The sequence below is a fragment of the Phlebotomus papatasi genome, chromosome 1 (assembly GCF_024763615.1).
Source record: "Phlebotomus papatasi isolate M1 chromosome 1, Ppap_2.1, whole genome shotgun sequence".
In the NCBI taxonomy this organism is placed as follows: domain Eukaryota; kingdom Metazoa; phylum Arthropoda; class Insecta; order Diptera; family Psychodidae; genus Phlebotomus; species Phlebotomus papatasi.
In genome coordinates, this window is record NC_077222.1 from 87,785,482 (window position 1) to 87,808,936 (window position 23,455).

Genomic DNA, 23,455 nt, shown 5'->3' on the forward strand with positions numbered 1-23,455 from the left:
AGTCCGGGCAAGACATTTTTGGTTATAGGTCGGGTCAGGAAACATCGAGGGAGGAGTGCGACCCACCGTTCGAAAGGTCTCGACCTCAGCCACAACATACCAAAATTTAAGGAAAAAGCATCGTCTAGTTTTCGAAATATTCGAGATCGATTAGTCGAAAATCGATTTTTTGATTAATCGAACCTTCGATTTAATCGGGTGAAATTGAGATGTCATAAGGGTTGTAGTACTCCACGAGGGCTTTCAAAAACACCAAAATTTTTCGAATTTCGATAATTAGAATCAGAGATATCGCTATTCGAAAATTCAACTTATGACCCTCTCTAGCTCGGGTCAGGGGGGTCAGGGGACCTTAAGTTCGGTATTGATCGAAAGCTCTTAGGCCCAGTTATAACATACTAAAATTTGAGATCGATCGATACCATAGGGAGTGAGTTAATGAGAAAACAAAATTTCGGGGGTGTTTCAAAATGGCGGAAGGAGGAGGTGGGTCGTGGATCTGACATCACCTACTTCTAGCCACCCAGCGACATTTAACCTTTGCCGAAAACCGCTTGTCGATATCTCTTTCCGTTCTCTCTCCAGAAGTGGTTGTACTACGGACGGACGGGGCGTCTACGAAAATCGAATTTTGGCGTATACGATATTCGTGATCTATGAGTGTCAAAACGTGTACATCCAAAATTTGGGCCCGATCTGACGGGTTGCATTTCACCTGTGACTACAAAAGCTCATATTGTAAAGCATCTCAGCAAACCATTGAATCATTTCTAATAGCCTTGCTAATGGCGGTTTTTCAAAGTGAAAGATTTAAGAAGGCTCTAGAAAGGGTGTTTCTCATCCGAATGGTATCGTGTTTGGATTTGTTGGAAAGGTCTTGGAATTTGCGATAAAACTGAATCGGTTCTGAGTCGGTAATGAACCGGTTATGGAACCGATGAGTAATTTTTATTTGAAAATTCATTTCAATACTCTTTCGTTTGATCTTTTATGTGATTTGTGAATCGGGTCAAATCGTTTGTGAATTGGTAAATGGTAAATGTTGCAAAAGTACTTTTGAGATATAGCATCTGAGTCACGAGTTCGAGCATTTCGTAAAGCTTGGGACGCTTTTCTCATATCGAGTTATTATGTATATTAATTATTTTTAACCATAAGATATCATTAACCTTCCGTGCGTCCATTGACGTCTTACACACAGAAAAATTTGTACACAAAATTGTTACACCGAGGGCTGTCCAGATTTGAAAAAGTGTTTGGTAAAATTTTGGTACACAATTTTTTAACTGTTGGTACACAAATTTTTAACATTTGGTAAATTTTTTTTAACATTTGGTACAAAAATTTTCAACATTTGTTAACATTTTGTGTATTTCTTGTTTTATTTTTTTTTAACCATGGTTAACATTTTGAGGAAATTTTAGAAAAAAATATTTTGTAAAATTGTTCATAAATATTTGTGAATTACTATTGGGGACTTACGAAATGTTCGTAAATCGTATAACTCACTAAAATGTTCGTAAAGGATTGTTTTTTTTGCAAACACTGTCCGTAACAAGATCACCTAACGAGGATTTTTTGTTCTTTCACGAACAAATATCTCCAAAGGAACAAAAAATCCTCTTTAGGTGATCTTGTTACGGACAGTGTTTGCGAAAAAATATAATCCTTTACGAACATTTTAGTGAGTTATACGATTTACGAACGTTTCGTAAGTCCCCAATAGTAATTCACAAATATTTATGAACAATTTTACAAAATATGTTTTTCTGTATGTACACTAACAGTATTTTTTAATGAGAACTCTGATTCGTAAATTATAGCCTCCGTCGTATGCCTTATCCCAAGGAGAAACATTTTAATAATTCGTCGGTTGCCTCAGCAACTGTGCTAACTGCATCTGCTTTGTGTCTGCATTCATTGCAAACGCCGCGTAGCGATGCGTTGCTTACAACGAATGCTGATACAAAGCAAATGCAGTTAGCACAGTTGCTGAGGCAACCGACGAATTTTTAAATATATTTTATTTTAATAAAACTGAAATATAAGAATTTATCTGCATACACATTATATTTTTTTTGGAAACTATACAATAAGAAGAGTAAGCTATGCAAAGTGAGAAATATTTCTTATGTTCAATTTTGTCAACATCTTTTACAGTAATTTCTTTCTTTATTTTTATCTTAAGGGGTTACATGGGTCAGGAAGACTTAAAAAAAAACAAAATATTTTCTCCAAAATTTTTCCAGCATATTAAAAAAAATATTTAATTAAAGTTCTTAAGCTTATAGAAGCACAAGATTTTAACAATATCTTCTAAAATTTTCATTTAAAAATTTTAAAATTTAGCCATTGTTACCTGATTTTTTTTTGATTTTCTTTTCTTTTGAAAAAAAAAAGTTTTCGGTGGACAAGATTTCTTGTAATTGATTCATCTGAAGTCCAAAAACCATATAGTGCTTGTTAGCTGATGAGTTGAAGTAGTCCTTGAATGAAGATTTTTATGTCTATTTGATCAGGAAATATTTGGTTCCTGGATTTCAGATGAACCAATTCGAAGAAATCTTGTCCATAGAAAAGCATGTTTTTTTCCAAAAAGGTCTTAGAAAATCACGTTCCAGAGGCTGAATTTTTAAAATTTCTGATTGAAAATTTTAGAAAATATAATTTAAATGTGTACTTCAAAATGTTTAATAATTTACTTTAATAATTAAATAATTTTTTTTATTATGTTAAAAAGTTATAGAAAATATGCTTTAAAGCTTTGCAATTCAAATTCACAGTTTTCAGTCTCATTATATCTCACAGTAAGTAAAAGAAGTATAATCATGCTTAAAAACACTAATTATTTTTGTGAAAAGTGGCACGGAAGTTTCCTTCGGATATTTTTAAACAAAATGGTCGCTTAATTCCACGGGCACTTCCAGTTGAACGTAGAAGCGTTACTCAAAAACTCATATGTTTTTGGAGACCATTCTGAAAAAATTATTTAGAATAACTTAATTCTCATTCAGTTTATTAGTAACATTAAATGGAAAAGAGGAGGCAAATATTATCCAAATCAGCGAAGAAACACGTTTTCTACCACTTTATTAACTATTCACATAGAAATATGTATGTTAAGAGTAATTCAACGAAAATTGGTATAAAAACTGTTTGATTAATCAGTAAATTTATTTAAATGGTTCAAGCAATTTTCTTTTAAAAACTTCATAAACTATCGAAATATTTCATATCGGATAGTTTAAAATTTAAAAATAAATGGGATAGGAAATTATTTTTATGTTCATAAAATTTATTTTTATAGTAATAATGTGAATTTTTACAAAATTTCAAGAACGATCTGAAAGTTTCAACATGTGGTATTTTAACATTTTTAAGAATAATTGGGATAGAAAATTATTTTAGTAATGACAAAATTTATTTAATTTTAAAATTTTAAACATATTATACAATAAATTTTGCAGAATAGAATTTCGTTTTCTTTTCAAGTGAAATAATTATTTAATTAAATATTTGAAAAGTTTCAATTTTTTCTTGAAATTTTCACATGCCTAATTAATGCACTAATTGAAAATTTGGACAGAATGGAGCTTAAATGGGGGCTTCAGTTCTGTTGTCTTTTAAGGTACAGCCCCCATTATAACCTAATCTGAATTGAAAACTTCAAATAGGGCAAATTTTAAATTTAGAGCATTGAAAAGTAGGAAGTTGGCAAATAAAATCTTATTGAAAGAAACAAAGAAAATTAGAAAATGTGGCGGATTACCTATACAAATGAGCTCGTAAAAAAGTTCTGATGATTTTACCAGATCTGGAGGAGCCTCCTCCACGGTGACCTCCAATTCACTGCAACTTTTTGGAGCAAGGGATGTAAAATTTCCAAATTCTGGGAGGTTGCCGGCGTCAATTTCATGCTGTTTTCATAAAATATCCCCAGGTTTTCAGAGTTATTCTCATGCTGTAGACAAAAAAGACACCATAAACCATTTTTCTGAAGAATTTCACTGATATACGGAAAATTTACCTGCTTTTCCAACTCAAAAAACACTTTTTCTCACAGAAATCTACGCTTACCCACGTGTCCTCACCATTTTATTTGACACAGCACGCATAACACCCGCCATGATTCCCGAAAACTGTCAGATATTGAGAATATTGCGCAAAACTCTCCGTACTTAGTACCAAGTGAGTTACTTTTCTCTCTCTTTTCTCTCCCGCTGAGAGAGAAAAAGTGCCAGAGTAACAAAATGTACACGATCTTAGCTCCTTTCGGTGAACAAATCATTGTGTACACTTTTTCGTGATCTCTTGGTGTAGCAAATATGTGCATAAAAAGTTATTGTTTTTATGTACAGAAATTTTTGTGTACATATTTTTCTGTGTAATAATGATGATCAATCTCAAAACTTAATAAGTTAAAAGCGGTACGGTAGACAAGTTAAAGATATAAGACAAAGGAAGTCTGAACTCAGTTCATATTCATTTGAAAAAAAAAGTTGAACATGTAAGAAAACTCCCTATCCTTCCCCTATGGGCTCTTTAAATTTTTAACTGATATTTTTCACATCACAAGTATCATACCAAATATTTAATGCCAAAAATAATCTCTTGAGGAAATAATAAATCATGAAAATCTCACGAGTTACTTCCTCAATTGATGTTACAATTGGGTCAAATATTGCGTCATAATTTTAGCAGGAGATTCGTGATAATGAGGATAGCTCGTAAATACACTAATCCATAATTTTACCCACTGAAGCTTTTATGTTAATCTGTGCTTTCTTCCTCGTTTGTCCGACCACTACCGCCAAAAAATCAGCATGTAGAAGAAGAGCTTTAATCTCTTGGAAGTTTTGAATTCTTCGCGCTCTTTTTCTCCCCAATTTGCGGTTGTTTATTTCTGTGGGATTTTCGCCCTTTTCATCTTCTTTTTCCGCTTATTTTAATACTGTGTAGAATGTGCAGTAAAAGAAAAAGGGGGAAAAAACTGAGATGAGTTTACATGAGAGAATTTCCTTTTCTTTTTCCACAAAAGCTCTGCAATTTGGCCATAGTCCAATGGCTCCTTTTATAGTTGCATTTCGAGTTTTTCCGATGGAGTTTTTCAGGAAGCCCATTGAGGGAGAAAATCGATTCAGAATCGGGTTGATTTCATTGTGTAAATGCTGAAACAATATTGGATAATGCATGGGATTTAATTTTGAATCTAAAATCAATTGTTTATGCTTTATTTGTGATTGGGGTATAAATAAATTTCAGGGATCAAAATTTTGGGCCTAGGGAGTGTGAGGAAAAGCTTTTTGGGTTGAGTATGAAAATTTATTCTAAGCCTCAATATCAAATAGTACACTGGAGGTAGTCATTTCACATCCCATTAGTGTACTTATAATTCATATACGATGTCAGAAACAGATTAGACTCTCTCTACAACTTCCCACACAAGGGGATTAGATTGGAACTAAAGCTCCGTTGTTTGTACAAGATTGCAATCCATGGGAATTCCGTGTTCCTCACGTATTCATAAATAAACATATCTAAGAAGAAGCCCAAAATTATCTGGCCAGGAGCTAAGGGTAAAGTACCTTCTCTGTGGAATTTGTGGTCAATATGCACGTTTAATAGACGATAGTTGCACTAAATATACCTTCCAATTTCCTCAAATTTCTTCCCTGAGGATGACTTCATGTGTGGAAATATTTGCAATTCTCCTTAGAGCTTTTTCACCTTTCTAAACTCTCTCTCTCTCAACTATCTCTCATCAACAGGTTTCCTGGGTGAGGCACAGAGATATTCACCTGTTAACTGTCGGACGGTAAATATGACCAATATCATTTTCACTTTCACCCAATAAACATTGAATCGTCAACAATTTCCCTGGAATCCCAATTCTAAACTCTTTACCAGGTACACCTATACCTCTGATCAGCGTTTCGAGGCTATGCACTCGCCTCATGCCGAAGAGTGGACTCTTAGGATTAGGTACGCCCAGCGGAAGGATTCCGGCATTTATGAGTGTCAAATCTCCACAACTCCTCCCATGGGCCATCCAGTGTTCCTCAATGTTGTTGGTAAGTCACTAACCCCCCCAATTCAGTCCTTTCCCAATCCAGAACAAACACAGCAATTCGCAAAAGCTCATGCACTTGTCATCAGGCGCTAGTTATGGAAGTTGCTGGGATGAGAACATAATCTGTCCTCTGAGCTCAACATGAACAGCTTATGGAGAATATACATCCGGGAATTGACAATAGGATATCAGAGGAAGAATGCAAGACAAACAACATTGAGGTTGCGATCATCTAATATAAAAGTTCAAGACCTCAATAAATAAATGGAGCTTTCTGAATCCAAATATTTGTGATTATAAAATATTTTACCACATTGCTTTCTAAAGTTATCAAAATATTTAAAAGCTTTGAAGTTCAAACATAGAGAACGTGATAGGTTGGGTTAATAGAAAATAAAGGTGAAAAGCACTAAATCATGTTCACATATACTTCGGTTTAAAACATTTTATAGAATAAAACGAAAATATTTACTTTTCTAAATGAAAATAGGAGGAGGTGGGGCACTTTTAAATTTGGGAAGCTTTAAAATTGAGGTTTTTCTTCTATTTTTAAATGGATCTGAACCTTAAAATTAAATAATTTAGCTCCACAAACCAATTGTGTAGCTGAATTGTATGATTATGTGGCTCACTAAGTACCATTTAAAAATAGAAAAATAAAATCCAATTTCAAAGATACCCCAATATAAAAGTGCCCTACTTCTCGCTGAGTGTGCCTACCGCTTACTAAAGTCACAAGTAAAAACATTTTAAGCTTTTTTGATTTAGCTTCTTTTTCAAAATCAATATGTACAATTTCCACTATCAATGACTATTTACGTAAAAACAAGAATAGAAAATATAAAATAAATCAAATCACTTGTTGGAAATCGTAAAATAATTAATTCAAAATTTGTAAATAGAATAAAATAAATAAATGGGTCAATTCGGAAATTAGCTAATTTGTTTTTCTGATCAACCAACAAATGTAGTTCAATAAAAGACAATAGAATAAATAGGTAACGGATACTGATTTTCGCAAATAAATGCTTAATTCAAATTTGTTCAATAAATATCACGAATAGGGTGGAATAACCACTATCCGTCACTTTTGATAAAAAATAACTACTTTCCTCTTTTATTTTTTATTTAACTCCTTAAATTTTCATCCAAAAAATTGTCTTTTTTAAGATTTTTTCATTGCTAATATATTCTATTAGCTGAAATTCTTTACAATCTCTTCTTGTTGATGATTACGTGATTAATGACAAGATCATAAAGTCAAATTCAATTTAAACTCGAGTGAAAGGAGTAGGTTAACCTTATGAAATTATTTGGTTAAGAAAAAAATAGACATTAGGATTTAACGAAATATTTATAATCTAAAAGAGATGTAACGCAGCAAAACCAATTCAGTTTTAATAAATGATCAAGTGATCAAGTACAAATTTTCTAACCAGTCTTATTTTTAAAGTAACAAAAGTTGTTTTATTTAGGTATTGGCCTAAATCCGTAAAGGCAAATTCCTGAAAAGGTTAAAATCCCGAGTCGAGCTCCCAAAGGTCAAGATTCCGAAAGGATCGAAATCCCAAATAGTCCAAATCCCGAATGCATCGAAATCCCGAAATTATATAAAAATTACCGGCCACAAGAGACACGGCGAACATAACATATAGGCCGCCACAAGGGACCGAGGTCAGGTTCAGGCCAGGCTTCTCTCAGCCTCGATCGCCTTCCATACTCCATAAATCGATATTACAACTCCATGCAGCAACAGAGGGCGAACTTGGAGACATTAGTTTCGAGCTTCCGGGTGTAAACACCTAGGCGCTTTAGACCCGCCACCGTCCCTGGGAGATTGCTGCCCTTGGTGTGTATTCTGAGATGGCGAGTTTTTCACGTGAGAAATTCACGGCTCTGAGATCACCTTTAGTAACCATTTTGTCAAACTTTCGTCAAAAATTTCATGTGAATTCTTAGATGATGTAAGTGTTTCACGTGACATTTTTTGTGAAAGTTTAACCAAACGTTTACAGGAAACAGGAAACGATCTAAAAACCGTGAGTTTCTCACGTGAAAAACTCACGCATCTCAGAATTCATACCCTGGTTTCCATTACGATGGGACCAACTGCCACGGAGGTTGCTCCGTACGTCTCGCATCTTTCCTAGCAAGTCCATCCTCATCCTCGTGGCGGACTACTACATCGACTACGAATGCCCCTTCCCGGTTCTTTACCACCAGGTCGGGTTGGAGACGGGTGCCATTGGGGAGTGTGAAGGTCTGCTATTTGGGGAGCGTTACCCCCTGCGACCTTTCGTGCCACTTCAACCGTGACGAGATCATGGGTCTTGTTCTAGCGCTGGATCCTTTTGCTTTTTGTCTAGATATAGACACTGAGAATGTAGCCCAGAGTCGCCGGAACCGCCCGCATGCCCGGCAGGTCACATCGGGGTTCCCGGTGAATTTGGCGGTGAAGATCCTGTTCCCTTGTAGGGGCTTAAATATATTATACTCAAATTGCCCTTCTGATTAAAAATATTTTATTGAAAATATGATTAGGAGGAAGTAGGGCTCCTTTAAAAGTGGAGTAGCTTCGAAATAGGGATTTTTCACTTACTTTTAAATAAAATTTGGCCTTAGGGGGAAGTAGGGAATCTTTGAAAGTGGGGCATCTTTGAAATTGGGATTTCTTACCTGTTTTTAAATAAAATTGAGCCATATTATGATATAACTTAGATGCAAAAACAGATTGAGAATCTAAATTATATCACAAAAAGGCTCAATTTTATTTAAAAATAGGTGAAAAATCCCAATTTCAAAGGTGCCCCAGTTTCAAAAGTGCCCCACTTCCCCCTATCGTGATGTAATTTAGCTTCATAAACAGATTGAGAAGCTAAATTACATTATGATATGGCTCAGTTCCATATAAGCATAGAAGAAAAATCCAAATTTTAAAGGTGCCCCACTTTTAATGGTGCCCTACTACCCCCTAGTATAAGAGCCAATCAGGAACTGACTCAGTTGAAGAGGAAATGTTTAGCTTCGCGGAATTCCTCCTCACCAATTGCAAGTGCCATATAAAAGAATTTGCTTATTAATCAAATATTCGCAAACTGGACTTTGATATGAATGGGTTCGCGACACCCTTGTGGAGTATTTATGCGGGCACGCAGGGTCGTGAGGAAAAGGAAGCGGTGCAGCAGCTTAGGACAATAGAGCCACTGATCCCCTCCACCTGACTTCCAGTGAACGCGGGAAAGGCCTTTCCCTGGTCACGACTTTCAGCCCAGGTACTCAGCACCTCCTTGCGCTCCCGGGACTTAAAGTTCTCAACGGCCTGTGAGCGTGAGGACACCAAGGGCCACGTAGGGGAAACTGGGGCACCACCAAACACTAATTTTTAGTTCTAAACTACTTGGACTATCTCGACCATTCTTTCAGTGGATAAGTAGGTTTGGTGGTACCCCGTGTTTGGTGGTGCCCCAGTTTCCCCTAAACAGTTTAACCGAAGTATAGCCCCTCATTTTTGCTCGGAGATCCCCGGCATCCTCCGGACGGAGTAGCACTGGGTCTACAAATGTGGTGAAATTGAGACCGAGCTTGAGAATTGTTGCCTGGACTAATAACTCAATCCTTGGGACTCCAAGACCTCCATCTTTGTTTCTAAAAGTGTCATTATCTACTCCCATACTACCTGAGTTTATTAAAGACAAAGGGTTATTTCCTATATTTTGGAAAATTATTCTATATCTACACATTATCCTCCGTATAATTTTGTTCTCTTTAGGATTTTGACCCATTCGGTATATCCACCCATTCAGAATTTAGTTTTTCAGGATTTTGACTCATTCGTAATTTTTGTTTTCGGATTCAGATTTTTGGCTTTCAGGGTTTTGGCCGCGGTACCGGTTTTATTTATTTTTTGACTAGATTAATTTTCGGCAGACCAATACTAATATACTGTTAACGTACTGGGCTTTAACCTAATGTAATTTGGATAAACAAAACAATTGTAGATCCAAATTAAATTACAGCTGGATCCAGCTTTTTTATAAATATGCGAAAAATAGCGTTTTTAATATATCCCTAGCTCAATGTTAGTCCCATCTGTCCCTAATTATTAACTTTAAATGGTTTAACTTCGCATTTGTATTTTTGAATGCACAAATTTAACAAAATACCAATTACAGTCCTGAAATAATTGCCAAAGATTCAATGTTAAATCAGTGTTGCATCTGGAAATACAATTTATCAATATTTTAGAGTATTTTCTCGACTAAATTTTAAATTGAAAAGTTCTTGATAAAAACTGTTTTGAACTAATACCGAGCACTACTTAATAAGTTGACTTATTAGATTTCTATTCCATTTCGAATGTAACAAAATATAGTACACTTCACGTGCTTTTGTCGGAATGTCCAATTTTTCAGCTTGAACGTGAAAACTATGCATTTGGATTACTTGCAATTTTAATTACAGATTTTCGACCCATAAATCTACCTAAAACTGAAAAACTTTTATTAAGAAAAAAATCTATATGTAACAGAAGAAATGCTGAAAAGCAAGAACCAAAAGAGGATGTGACGTTAGCATGAAAATATAGGGAAAAATGGCAATTTCACCTCTACCTTTATTTCCTATTGCACCAAAACTTATTACCGTAGAAATTACTTTAAATGCAAATTAAGTATTAACCCCCCCCCCCCTCCATGTCTACGTTGCCGCACTGAAACATTCATCATTGCGGGGAGTTGCTTTGTATGCAACACCATAGCAAAACATTACCATTTATGAATGGAAAAGTGGGAAACTGTTGATGGGTTTATATTATTCCAACCCTTACCAGTTCCACTCAGAAAAAACACTGCAAATACATATTTGGGGTGTATGTGGATTTTAGGTAAATTAAATAAATTTAATTATATGAAACTTGTGAAGCTTTCCCCTGTATGGGAAATGTACGCTTAGTTGCCGCAATTTATACTAGTTATTTGCAATTTTGTGCCAGTGGCAGTGGGGAAAGGGTGGATTTTAATAATATACAAAATCCTCATTGTGGGGTGTTTAATTGAAAATTCATTGAAAACTGCTAAATTGAATTTTATCAGTATTGTAGTCACAGAATTTTGGTGCAATTTCTGCGGCTCGGGTTTTTTACAAATTTCAATCGTAGCCAATAAATTAAGCAAATTTTCTATTACAACATTGAAATTGTTTACTAGGCTTTGAAGCATAGAGGGCGAAAATGAACCCTTTATTGACTTGATATTTAAGTCTATACACTATAAAAAAAAGTTAGATTGCATCCAAATCAGTTACAGTATTCTTTGAAGACAACTGTAAAATAATTCAGCAAAAATATTTAGGGTAAAATGAGGTAGTTTGGAACATTTTATAATTTGGGACATTTGAGACTTTCTCACTGTTTCAAATGAGCAAAGAGAAAACACCGACCGCGAAATAAAAGGAAAAGACGATTAATCTCTAAAACAGTGAGAAAATCTCAAATGTACCAAATTGTAAATGGTTCCAAATTACCCCATTTTACCCTATTTATCCAAAATAATTATTATTAAAAGTTGATGATTTTTCTTCTGCCAAAGTCTGGCTAAAAGTTTGAGATTAATTTTCCTAACATGTTTTAAGTAAAAATATAACCTTTTATTTAGACTGGATAACCTATATCTTACAACTTTTCTCTATTTGAGCTTAGTTTTTGTAACAATAGGGACCACTTGACCCATAAGCAACTAACTTACTATGAATCTTTGGTCCATATATCGTAAAATTTTATACTGTGAAAGAAGTCTGACCTATAAGTTACTAAGATAAAATTACTCAATATTTAAAATTCCATGAAGAGAAGTTGTTTTTGGTTCTCATACACAAAATACTCATTGGTAAGCCATGGGCGAAATACACCGTGACAGCTCTCGCGAGACCTCAAATTGACTTTGTAAATTTTTAACATCCTCCCTGAGGGCATTTCATCAGAAAAAGTCCCAAGAATTTGTCACGCAAAATACCACAAAGACAAAACAAATAAAAATCCACCCACCGCCCATGGCACATTATCTTCAGAATAATTGGATTGTTATTATTCGCATACGTTTTACCCCCGAGAACATTTTCCACTCTGACCCTATTCTCCTGGTATGGTGAGGGCTTGGGTGGGAAAAAGCCGCTCCTACGGATAATTTACTGCAAGAAGTATCTGTGGATATTTTTCCGGTGCTCCACCACACAGACTCCGCCCTCGGATAATGTCATCTCTCGAAAAAAAAAAAAGAAATTCTGGAGTTTGGGTGAGAAGTTCGGGAAAAAATTATGAAGATCCTGGTAATGTAATTTTTTTTTCTCCCTGCCTTTTTCCACGTACTGATAACTCGTGTGTTGGTATAAATTTATGATATTAGTGTCATGTGGAAGACAAATATGCTGACAACATGAAGCTTCTGTGTGGTCTTGTGGTTGGTGTTTGCCAAAAAAAGAAGAGGACTCTTGCAGGATTTTTCTCCACAGTTTGCCAGAAATATGCCACCTTTTGTGCATATTCTGTGCCCCTCGAGGAGGGTTGAATGTAACTGCGGAAAAAAGAAACTACTTGACTGAGTACACAAGACGACCCATTGAGCAGAAAATTACCAGAGTTGCGATAAAACGTTGATTAGCTTTTTCCAGATGTAGTTGAAGATATTGACCTGAAAAGATAAGATTCCGGCATAAGAATGCATTAAATCCTTAATACAAAATGTGTAAGATTAAGTTAGGTTACGTTGATTGTACAATATCAAAAACATTTAAAGCGTACGACTTACTCTACAATTTCTAACCCAGGTGATGGACAAGTTAATCCTAACACGAGTTTCGGACTAGGAGCTTAGCCCTATTCAATAAGGCTTCGAAACAGGAGAATTTTTAATGGTTTTTCAAAATCAAATGGATCACTTGGTCTTTATATCTAATCTTAAATCAAAATTGTTGTCCTGGGCCCTGGAATAACCCGTTTATTCGCTCTCAGGAGCCCAGGACTCGGAGCTTCATACTCCTCACTTCACGGTCAAACCCAGACTGCCTCTATTTCCTTCTCGCATTCCATTTCTCTCATGCTGTCACGAAGGGAAATGGCACACAATTTTCAAATAAATGACCGTTAGGAGTATTGTAGAAGAAACGACTCCTACAAAATTATCTCAAAAACCCTGCAAGATTAGGATTTTTAAAAATTGAGTCATATCATTAAACCAGAGGTCCCGTCCCAAGTCCCAAGCTCGTAAAATCCTCTTAAAGTTTTTAATACAGAAGAAGGTGGGGTTATACTGAGTTGGACAGTTTTACAACTTTCTAAAAGAAGCCGACCCTAACCACATAGTTTTTAGATCAATAATTGATTTGTACATTCAAATTAATTTTGCGTTAAAACCCAACTTTATTTACACATTTGCAATGAAATAGTGTTTTCTTTTCGGGTATTTTCCAGCAAGTAAGTTGAATAATGGTGTGGAAGATTTTTGACAGACTATGGTAAAGTTGTCATCGTGTCACTAGACTCCTCGCTGTTGGCAACCCTTCCTATAGCGAGTAATTTTATCGCTTTTTGAAAACCTTTTTATCTTAAAAAATCTAATCCTAAGTTAAATTTTACCAAAAAATTATGATTGGTAAGAAATTAGATCAGTTAAACCATATGACTAAGCCCTAAGTCATATGTCTGAAGTCCATATAAATTTCCAAATTTTTGGTCTTAGCCAAAACCCGATCTATTCAGACTACGACCTAAGCAATAAGTCTCAGCCATAAGTCCCTAACCTGTAGCCGGTATAATGGTCTAATTGAAACTTTAATGTAAGTTTTAGGTTAGGGGAAAGTGGACCTATATTGAGCTATGGCTACATCGAAACACGACACTTGACGCTGAATTACATTACGTTAAAGCACAGTTTTGTTTAGAAAAATGCAGAAAATATGGTATATCAATGTAGCCCCAGTAAATTTAATATATTTTAAATATTCACCGATGAACTTGACTCACTTTAACTGAGCATACTTAATTATAAACCTAATCTTTGTTTATTCCTATCTTGGTTTAGCATCTACTCTACATATAGTCTCGAATTATGTTATACGTTTTAAACTATTTTTTGTACTGTACATAATAGAATAAAAAATTTAATTTTTTAAAATAGTTACAATAGTTTTTCAAAGCTGTTTAACTAGAAAAGAGCACCGTAACACACTTATTTACGATTTCTACTATGAAAAATAAATTTTGAAAATTCCGATATTATAATTTTTATATACGAAAATGTTTCCTTAAATTCTTTTTGAGCAGGGTCTGTAGACAAATTAAAATACTAATTCTTTGCAGATATACAGAATTTTAGAAGGAGTTCAAATAACGTAAAAAAGTTCAAAACTTCCTAACAAACCAGACAGAAAAGGATTGATGTTATATCTATACATAATATATCTTTATAAAAATAATATAATATAATAATTAATATAATATAATAATAATAAATAAAATAATATATAATAATAATTGTGATATCATTACAACTAATATATATTTTTTTAATTGTTACTAGAAGATGTTTTTACTCAAGAAACTTGGCAGTTGTTCAAAAAAGTTTGAAATTTATACATTTGAATTATTTAACAAATATTGCTACAAACCTTTCGATTTAGAGTAGGAACTTAAAACAAATTACGTAAGGTATTTGCAATATTCTGAATTTTATGGCTGATAAATGAGTAATTTTGAATTATGCATAGATAAATTTTATATGAGTTTTCTCACTAGATTTATTTTAGTAACAATTCCCGCTTGTGGTAAAAATTTTCCCTCAGGGCCCAGCTAATTTGTAGTAGGTGAATTATGGTGCTATTCCAAAGAAAAATGAAAAGTGAAAACCGAAATCTTTTTCCTGAATATTTTTTTTAGGACAAGAGTGTTCACACGTGCTATTGCGTTATTGACCTTTTTGTGTTGGTCGTTGTTAAGGCTGTTTTCTCAAGGCCTTGGTATGTTCAAAAACCACCAAACAGTCGTGACATGAACCAATACGTAGAAAAGTCGATAACGTAGAAGCACATGAGAACAGACTTGTAGTAGAAAAAAATGTTCAAAAGAAAGATTTTTCCTCTTTTCATTGGAATAGCACCATTGCGTATGTGCTGTGCACTCCAATCATACCGATGTTGCAAATTGAAATCTCTAATCTACCATCTACAAAGAGTTTCCAAATCTGTTTTGGTAGCAAAAATGATGATGTAATGAGAGTTTCGCAAAGAGTAGCACATCATAAAAAAATTTTGCCGGACAATTTAACACATGGACAAAATGAGAGAGTCCCTTTCACTAAGTACCCAACATGTTTTTGTGCTCCATTGCAGAACCCATTACGGAAATTATTGGTGGGCACGACCTGTTTATCAACAAGGATTCAACGATAAATCTAACATGTGTAGTGCGTTATGCTCCGGAACCGCCACCGGCGATGATTTGGTCACACAATCGTGAGGTGAGTCTCTTGCACCCCTTTCCCCACATCCTCCACTTCAACAACTTCTGATAATGCTCTTGTGAAAATGTCCAGGTGATAAACTTCGATTCACCCAGAGGCGGAATATCTCTGGTGACGGAGAAAGGACCACTCACAACTAGCCGATTGCTCGTCCAAAAAGCCTCCCAGATAGACTCAGGGCTCTACACATGTGCCCCCTCAAATGCCAATCCGTCGTCAGTTCGCGTCCACATCCTCAATGGTAAGACTCCATCATTTATTCACCCCCGAACATTATTCATTTACGATATATAACCAGAAATACTCCAGCTGCAATTAATGCACTATTTCGCACTAAAGCGTTCCATTTTGTTGAGGTTTACCAAACATTTTCACTCCATTACCACCACATGAAGATCAACATTATGCCCTCTGAAATACCCCATTTGATGCATCAGAAATGTAATTGAATTCTAGAGCATTATGCATTAATGTGGAATAACATTCTGGTTAATAATCAAAGTTTTCATATGCTCATTTCTGTTCCTCATATTTACCATATTGCAGTAAAAGTTATACTGAATTTGAGATGGTTAAATAGTGAAAATACTTAGCTCAAGGGTATTTCATTTTGAGTGGGGATTTAACGAGAAATTTCGTTGAAATTTATAGAGCATGATGATCCATTCCTTGAAACGAACATGAGACAGGAGACCTATCATTATGATTTACAATAATGTCCTGATTACAGGGAATGGCATAAATGTTTTTCCAGTGAATTTTTAATTATAATTTTGAATACTTAAGGTGATGATGCAGCTGATAGTTTTACTCTAATGTGAAAATGGCTTACTAATAATTTAAATAAATTATTAAAAAAAAAACTTCTAGTTTTCTAGTTTAAAAACAGAAAAGCATAAACATTGAAGCTATATTAGTTGAACTTAAAGCTGAAGACCTATATTATGTCAAAGTTGATCATCATAAAGCTTAATAAAACATTAAGGAACCTTACTTCTTAACGTGATGACCACACTTAATGACTTAAATCGAGAGATGGATGAGTCAAAAGTTGATGAAAGTGTCATCTAGGTTAAAGTGGTACAAGTTGGGCAATGATACAATTTGAACAATGGTACAATTTGGACAGGGCTTTTTTCTTGATAAATTTAGTACTTTATTTATATTTGTATATTTTTAATGCTTTAGTTTTATAATTTGGTTCCTTGTGCTTAAAAACAAATTTTGTACTGATCAAGAAAAAAGCCATATCCAACTTGTACCGGCGAATTGTCCAACTTGTGACACTATGTCCAACTTATATCACTTTACCCTAATCATTATTTTAATAATTACGTTAATTCATCTCTCGGCTTAAGTCGTAAGTGGATCCAGCATAACCGATATTAACCTATTTTGTCCACCGTATCTGTGAAATATGTAAGAACCAGCCATATGCAATCCTTATGCAGTTTTCAGACTTGAAGTTTAACCCAATTCCCAAGGGTGTCAAAGTTTTAAGCCAGTACCAGTTTCAGTTATTTCGTATAATCTGCTAGAACAATTGTCCTCATAAATCAAAATATGTCCAAAAATCTTTCCAATTACGAAACAAGGTTATATGCGAACCTTAAAACTCATGACCATATTCAGATACAAAATCAATTCGTTTTTGTAGTTTAGAAAAGAAGTACAATAAGACACTTATTCGGTTTGGAATTTTGCGTTTCTTTGTAATTCAATAGAAAAAAAAAATCTTTAAAAAAATTATTCCGGTAAACTCAGATAATTGGGAGAAAAGCTGATCTCTGTGGTCGCCTACATCCCCTAAGGAGTGAAGAAAGCATGGTGGCAGCGTGCCCGGATGGTTGTCTAATCCATGCGGGTGCCAACTTTTTGAGGTGACTGGATGAATACGATGGCACGCTGCCTAGAGAGTGCCTGAGCATTTCAAAAACCTATTTTTAGTATTTTTGGCACAACTAAACATGTTTTTATTAAAAATTGACATTTGGAATCGGAAACTAGCAATTTAGAAATGACCACTTTTGCGAAAACTAAATTTTACTAGTTTAAATGATTAAAAGAAATGTTTCATTTAAGGATTTTTAACGCATACCGACATATCCTTTGAGGATTTTAACTCAAGATTGAAGCAATAAATGTCCTAAAATTTTACTCTTCGTTTAACCCTTTAAGGACGAGAAGGTTAAAAATCGGGAATCAGAAAAAATCACTTTTTCTGACTTTTTAGAGCAAAGCATAACCTTAGAAGATCGTAGGAATCATTTCATTTTTGGGTCACCGGTGACCCAATCGTCCTTAAAAGGTTAAGCTTATTAATAAGACGTTAGAAGATATTTTCAAAACTAATTGTTTAATTTGGTCCAGAGTTAAGTGGTTTGTGTAATAAATATTCGTATCGATAATTCTTCCAAAACCTGTTGATAAAAGGGATTTTCAACCCTTATATGATAGGGAGTTTAAATACTTTAGTATATAAAAGTTATTCTTACATTAAAAACCAGGTAAAGTATTTGATGTATATTTTTTTCGTAAAATTTTAATCTCAAAGTTCTAGATTTAATCGAAAAAGTGGTTTCGGCAAAAGGATCCGTACCTTCTAGTTATAGGTTTGAATAACAGTTATAGCTACAAATTACTTTTCGGAAAGCCATTTATTTAGTTTATCAAACTCTTCTTCTGTAAATTAAAATTATTGAAAGAATGATTATTATAATATTCTATTGCATGAAAATATTATAAAATATTACTAAATAAAAATATTTTTCTCGATAATACACAATACACAGTTAGTACACTACTGATGCTATCTACGAAATACCAGCTATAAGCTATACGATATTTTCCATGTTTTAAAGCTAAAACATTTGCTCAAATGTCTTTTTAATTTTAAAACTGAGCAAAAAGTATTTTTACTTAGAATTGTGCACTAGAAGGAAGCGACGATGTATAGGATAAACAGTGTTACAGCACTTTAAATTTATCGATACCTTATAAATTGCAAAAAGTAGTGGAGTCTGGGGCAAAAAGTCACAAATCGAAAATTTTAAAATTCAATATCTTCCAATATAAATAAGATAGCGGCTTAAATTTTTTTCCATAGATAGCCCCCATAGGTCTCCTTCAATGTCGTAAGTTTGATAGAATTTGAACAAGGAATTTAGAAAATAAAAAATATCGAAATTTTTAGCCCTATTTTTGAAATATTTTCCATGCAGAAGATAGCAATTATTAGCTACTTATTTTAAATTTGATGCATTATTGGTGAATATTTCCCAAATTATCTGGATATTCTTTGAATACGAATCCTCTATCTATTTTAGAATCGAATTTATCTATTTTAGATTTATATTTTAGGAGCGACCACTTGGGGTAAAAAGTAACAAAAGCTATGGAGCAAAAAGTAACAAAAACCGAAACAATTTCTGATGTTCCACGGTGAAAAAACCTCAATGCTATGCGTCGCCGCTTGTTGTTTGCATTGGCCAAACGATTTGCACTCTTTTGTGTGTTTTTTTGTAAAATAGCTTAAAATACGCTTTTTTCACTCAGATAGAGAAAACGGTGTTTTACAAAGGTGTAGAAGAATAAATTTCCTATGAAAATATGTAATCTCGGTATTTTACTTAAATTTACTGAATCCCGTAATAAAGCGAATCAAACTGTGGTAGTATCTTATGCCTGATACTATTTGCCCCAGCATTTTTGAGAATGATCACAAAATTACCTTTTAGAAAACAGATCGTTAAATATATTTCCTTCCAAAATAGAAGAAAGTGACTTTCACAGAGTACAACAGCGGTAAATTTCCTATAAAAGTGTGCTAAGTAGAAATTTTGTAGGTGCTCGGGTAGCTTGTAAAAAAATAAAATATCCGTTTTGTGACTTTTTGCCCCAGTCTCCCCTATTTTATAATGAGTTAATAAGTAAGAGAAGTCTATCGATTTGTAGTTCAGCTTGAAATACGGTTTGCTTTCTTTACGTAGAGAGAATAAGAAGAATTTGAAGTATTTAAAATATCCGTGTTCTCCCAACTACTCTTACCTTAAATGATAAGGCTCCTGAAATGTATTCAGATAAATGTGTTTAATAATTTACTCCGGAATTATGTGGTTGATATAATCCGTAAATCTGTTCAAAGTTCTCCCTGAATCTCCAGGAAAAAGTTATATTCAACCCCTGCCTTATTCAAGCTACAGACCTATACTCCTTTTGAAGGTTTAACTGAACATTCCAACATGAAAATAATCCGGTTTCGCATTTGGTCCCTTCTTTTCTTTTAAATCTCATCATATTTCCAAAAGAATGAATTCCGACGGAAAAGTGATTTTGGCAAAAACATCCCTACCCCCTAAACCCCTATAAGCCAAATGGAATCTACTAGTTTCTCCATGTTTTCAGGAGAACATCCAGCTGCAATGCATCACGGCGTGTCGATGAAGCTCCGTGGTCCAGATGCTGCCACACTCCTCCTCGTGGCTGTCTTCTTCACGAGCATCCGGTGGAAATGGGACTGTTGGCGACACTCTCACCTCCATATATAGCTACCGTCTCTCAGCAGGGCGAAATGCTAATGGAGCCGCCGGAAGGTGGTATGGCACTGAATTAGCATTAATGATAGACCGTCTGACACGCTTCTAAATTATTCAGTTCGACTGGAGATGGACTCGAGTCTGGGAATCAGGACAAAGAAAAATCCCCGACTTTCACTTAGGAATTTTTCGAATTTAAGCAAATATTTGTCCGATGTATATTATATATACAGAGGCATTTAATGCCGAAAGCATCGCCAACGATCTTGATCTGATGAATCAGGCGATTTTTGTTCCCATCGGCAAACTCTCATCCCCTTCCCTGGCCATACAATACTGCTAAAGTTTTCCCAGTAGGAGAAAATTGCAGAGGTTTGAGGGAGGATTTTTTTTCTGCTAGCCATCTCACTTTTCATTCAGTTCCAAAAGTAAAAAAAAAAAGAAGCATAATCCTATTACGAAGTGGAAACCCAGTTTGGAGTACACCCAAATGCATACACAATACCGGGGGAGAGTGTGGTAAATTAGAGCTGAGCAAGGTTCAGGGGAGAAAATTTACATAATTTATTTTTAGACCATTCTATAGACTCTGCCTGGATGTTACATGGATTTACAAGTTGTGTAAACACAATATAACTAACCGTGGTAGCTTCACACAAAAGACAACCCAGGAAAATCCTTTTGAAGTGATCCCCCTTCCAATCTTAGCAATTTTACCGCCCATTTTGGTAGGGTGCAAAATCCCAGGGTGCAAAAAAAAAGAAGTGGACAAAAGTAGATGAGAAAAATCAAATAAACAAGACACATGTGGTGTCAAATGTAGAGTTTGATAAAACACGAGGATTCAAAACTTTTCCCGATAGCAATGCGCTTCAAGTTCTGGGGAAACTTCGAAGCAAAAGCTCAAAACTCACAAAGTCCCTCTTGACCAAATCTTACACCTATCCGCATCCAAAAGTCTCTCGTCACATCGAATTTATCATCTTGCACAAGAGCTCAATTCCACTTTCTAGGTCGTTCTTGGTTCTGAAAGAACAAGTAGAGACGACAATACGTGAAGACTAATTGTCCCCCAGGGGATTTCGCAGCCAGGTGTGGTTAAATCTGGAAAAGCGCACAGATTTAGTCACTAAAGGGAATTAAAGATTAGATTATTATGCTTTAACCTGAAAGTAAACCTTATTTCACAGCATTATGAATTTTTGAATAAAACCTCTGAATTTAGAGATAAATCCCTAAGCTGTACATCTTCAAATTGTCCTTTGTAGGTTTATCGTTATTCTCTTATAAAAATAAATTTTCAATTTTGATCTAAAATGTTAAATTTCTTTGGAAAAGTTTGGAAAGTTTGGATTAAAGTTCACAATCTGAAAATTAAAGCTTGAACTTTTTCTTTTTTTTTTAAAACATTTAAGGTTTTTTTTTGCTTTCTTAATCTCAGATTAGGAACGATAAAATTGACTTTCTGCTCTATCTGATATTCTATCCATTGTTTAGACGCACTACTATTGTAAGGTCCTAAATTCGAAAGAAATCGTTTTTACCTGTCATCATTATCGAATTCATCCGGAAAAGAAAAAAAGACAACTCACAGGCAAAATAATATGCTTCTATTAATTATGTTAATTAATTAATTATTTAAGATCATTCGTTTTATTATTCGTTTAGGAATGCTTCTTACGTATTCCTCCGTCCAGACTGATTTTTCTAAGCTAGTTTTAAATTAAGTTTCTGCAAGAGGAAACAAATTTCAGTCTATGTAAAATTCACTGCCCAATATTCAAAACTGAACGAAATTTGATTTGATTTTCCGATACTGGCTTAAGAAGAGTGAGACGTAAAGGAGGGTTTCATTTTAGACCCAAATCAGATTGCCTGAGTAGAGCTATTCCACTAGAAACGTTTCTTAAATATTGTTTATTTTTGTTTACTTACTTACCTTACTTAACCAGGGCTATAGCCAAGTGTTAGGGCCTCGACAGACCTGAGAATTAGCCGAGAGACGGCTTAGCGTAATTATATTCGAAATAATGGTTAAACTTCATTTCCATCATTTTCCACTAAGTCGTCTCTCGGCTTAAGTTGTAAGTGTGTCTAGGGCATTACTCTAGCCCTGATTTAGAACCTGTGGCTACTCGATCCTGTTACGCACCACTGCACTGTTCTTCTCAATTCTTACCCATAATGAGTAGGTGGCTTAGTCGACAACATCAGTTTATCGAAGATTAGGTCTGCCTTGTCCCTTCGAAACTTTAAAGTATCAATTCAATTCAATTTCTTCGAGTAATGCTTTACTGCGTCTACCGCCGACTTATCATGACCGATCTCATCAGGTAAACGGCACAAATCCTGAATCATAAATCGTATATTCCATGGGGTCCCGGTCAAAATCCCAAAAGTCAAAATCCCGAAAGCCAAAATCCCGAAAGCAAAAATCCCGAACGCCAAAATCCCGGAAGCCAAAAACCCGAACGGGCCAAAATCCCGAATTCTTAAAAGTGTCATAACTACTCCCAGGGTTGCACCCGCGCTTTCTGGAGGCAAAGGGAATTCTTCTGTGTCTTGGGAAATTATTCTAAACATTTTCCTTCATATAATTTTATCCCTGATTTTAAACATTCAGGGTTTTGGCTTTCGGGATTTTGGCTTTCGAGATTTTGGCGTTCGGGATTTTGGCTTTCGGGATTCTGGCTTTCAGGATTTTGGCTTTCAGGATTTTGGCTGCCACCAATTCATTGGGATTCATTAGAGGGTGGGGGCAGAGAATTTACTATGAAGACCTCTAAGTGGAGATTTTGCTTTTTAGATTTGGGAAGAACTAGAAAGGCCTAGACGGGCAGACGACAATGGCAGAGGTGTCATAATGCTCAGGGCACTCACAATCCGCTCCGTGATCCACAGCCAGAGGCCCAGTCAAGAGGGTATCTCACGGAGTAAACTTAGGATGAGAACGATGGGCAGTGTCATACAACCCCACTCGGTATCCCTCTAAAGACTTTCCAGGCTGTATTGTCATCCATTAACGAGTTGGTCAACCAGTCATAACCTATTGATGCATATTTTCTTCACGTCAGTTACCTCTTAGTAGCACTTATACACCTTGTGGTTAAATAGGCTCCGCAATTACTTCACTTCACACACGGGTCCAAATGTCCATTAAAAAATTACATTCTCAGTCATAGCCAAGAGTTCGTAAATCTGTTCGCCTAAGACCCACGTTACAGACGAATACTCGAGAATTAGCAGGATAATGGATACAGTGAAAGTGCTTAAGGTTCTGGGCAGTTCAGGTTCTGGAAAATCTGTTTCTAGTATTGATTTTATTCATGATTCGTCCCAAT

The 23,455-nt window shown here is 35.0% G+C and overlaps 1 protein-coding gene across 2 annotated transcripts in view; it reads left to right on the plus strand.

Moving 5' to 3' along the window:
* LOC129797953 (zwei Ig domain protein zig-8-like) overlaps positions 1-21,411 on the plus strand; it is a 163,621-nt gene extending 142,210 nt beyond the window's left edge. Inside the window, exons 4-8 of one of the 2 annotated variants that reach the window (XM_055840849.1) lie at positions 5,769-5,815; positions 5,908-6,071; positions 15,449-15,576; positions 15,652-15,820; positions 19,987-21,411. In XM_055840849.1, the coding sequence (XP_055696824.1) occupies positions 5,769-5,815; positions 5,908-6,071; positions 15,449-15,576; positions 15,652-15,820; positions 19,987-20,126 (648 nt within the window). In that variant the 3' untranslated portion in view covers positions 20,127-21,411. Of the gene's footprint in view, positions 1-5,768; positions 5,816-5,907; positions 6,072-15,448; positions 15,577-15,651; positions 15,821-19,983 lie in introns of both variants that reach the window. The other variant, XM_055840848.1, reaches the window with a different exon arrangement.
* Positions 21,412-23,455: the final 2,044 nt, after the last annotated feature.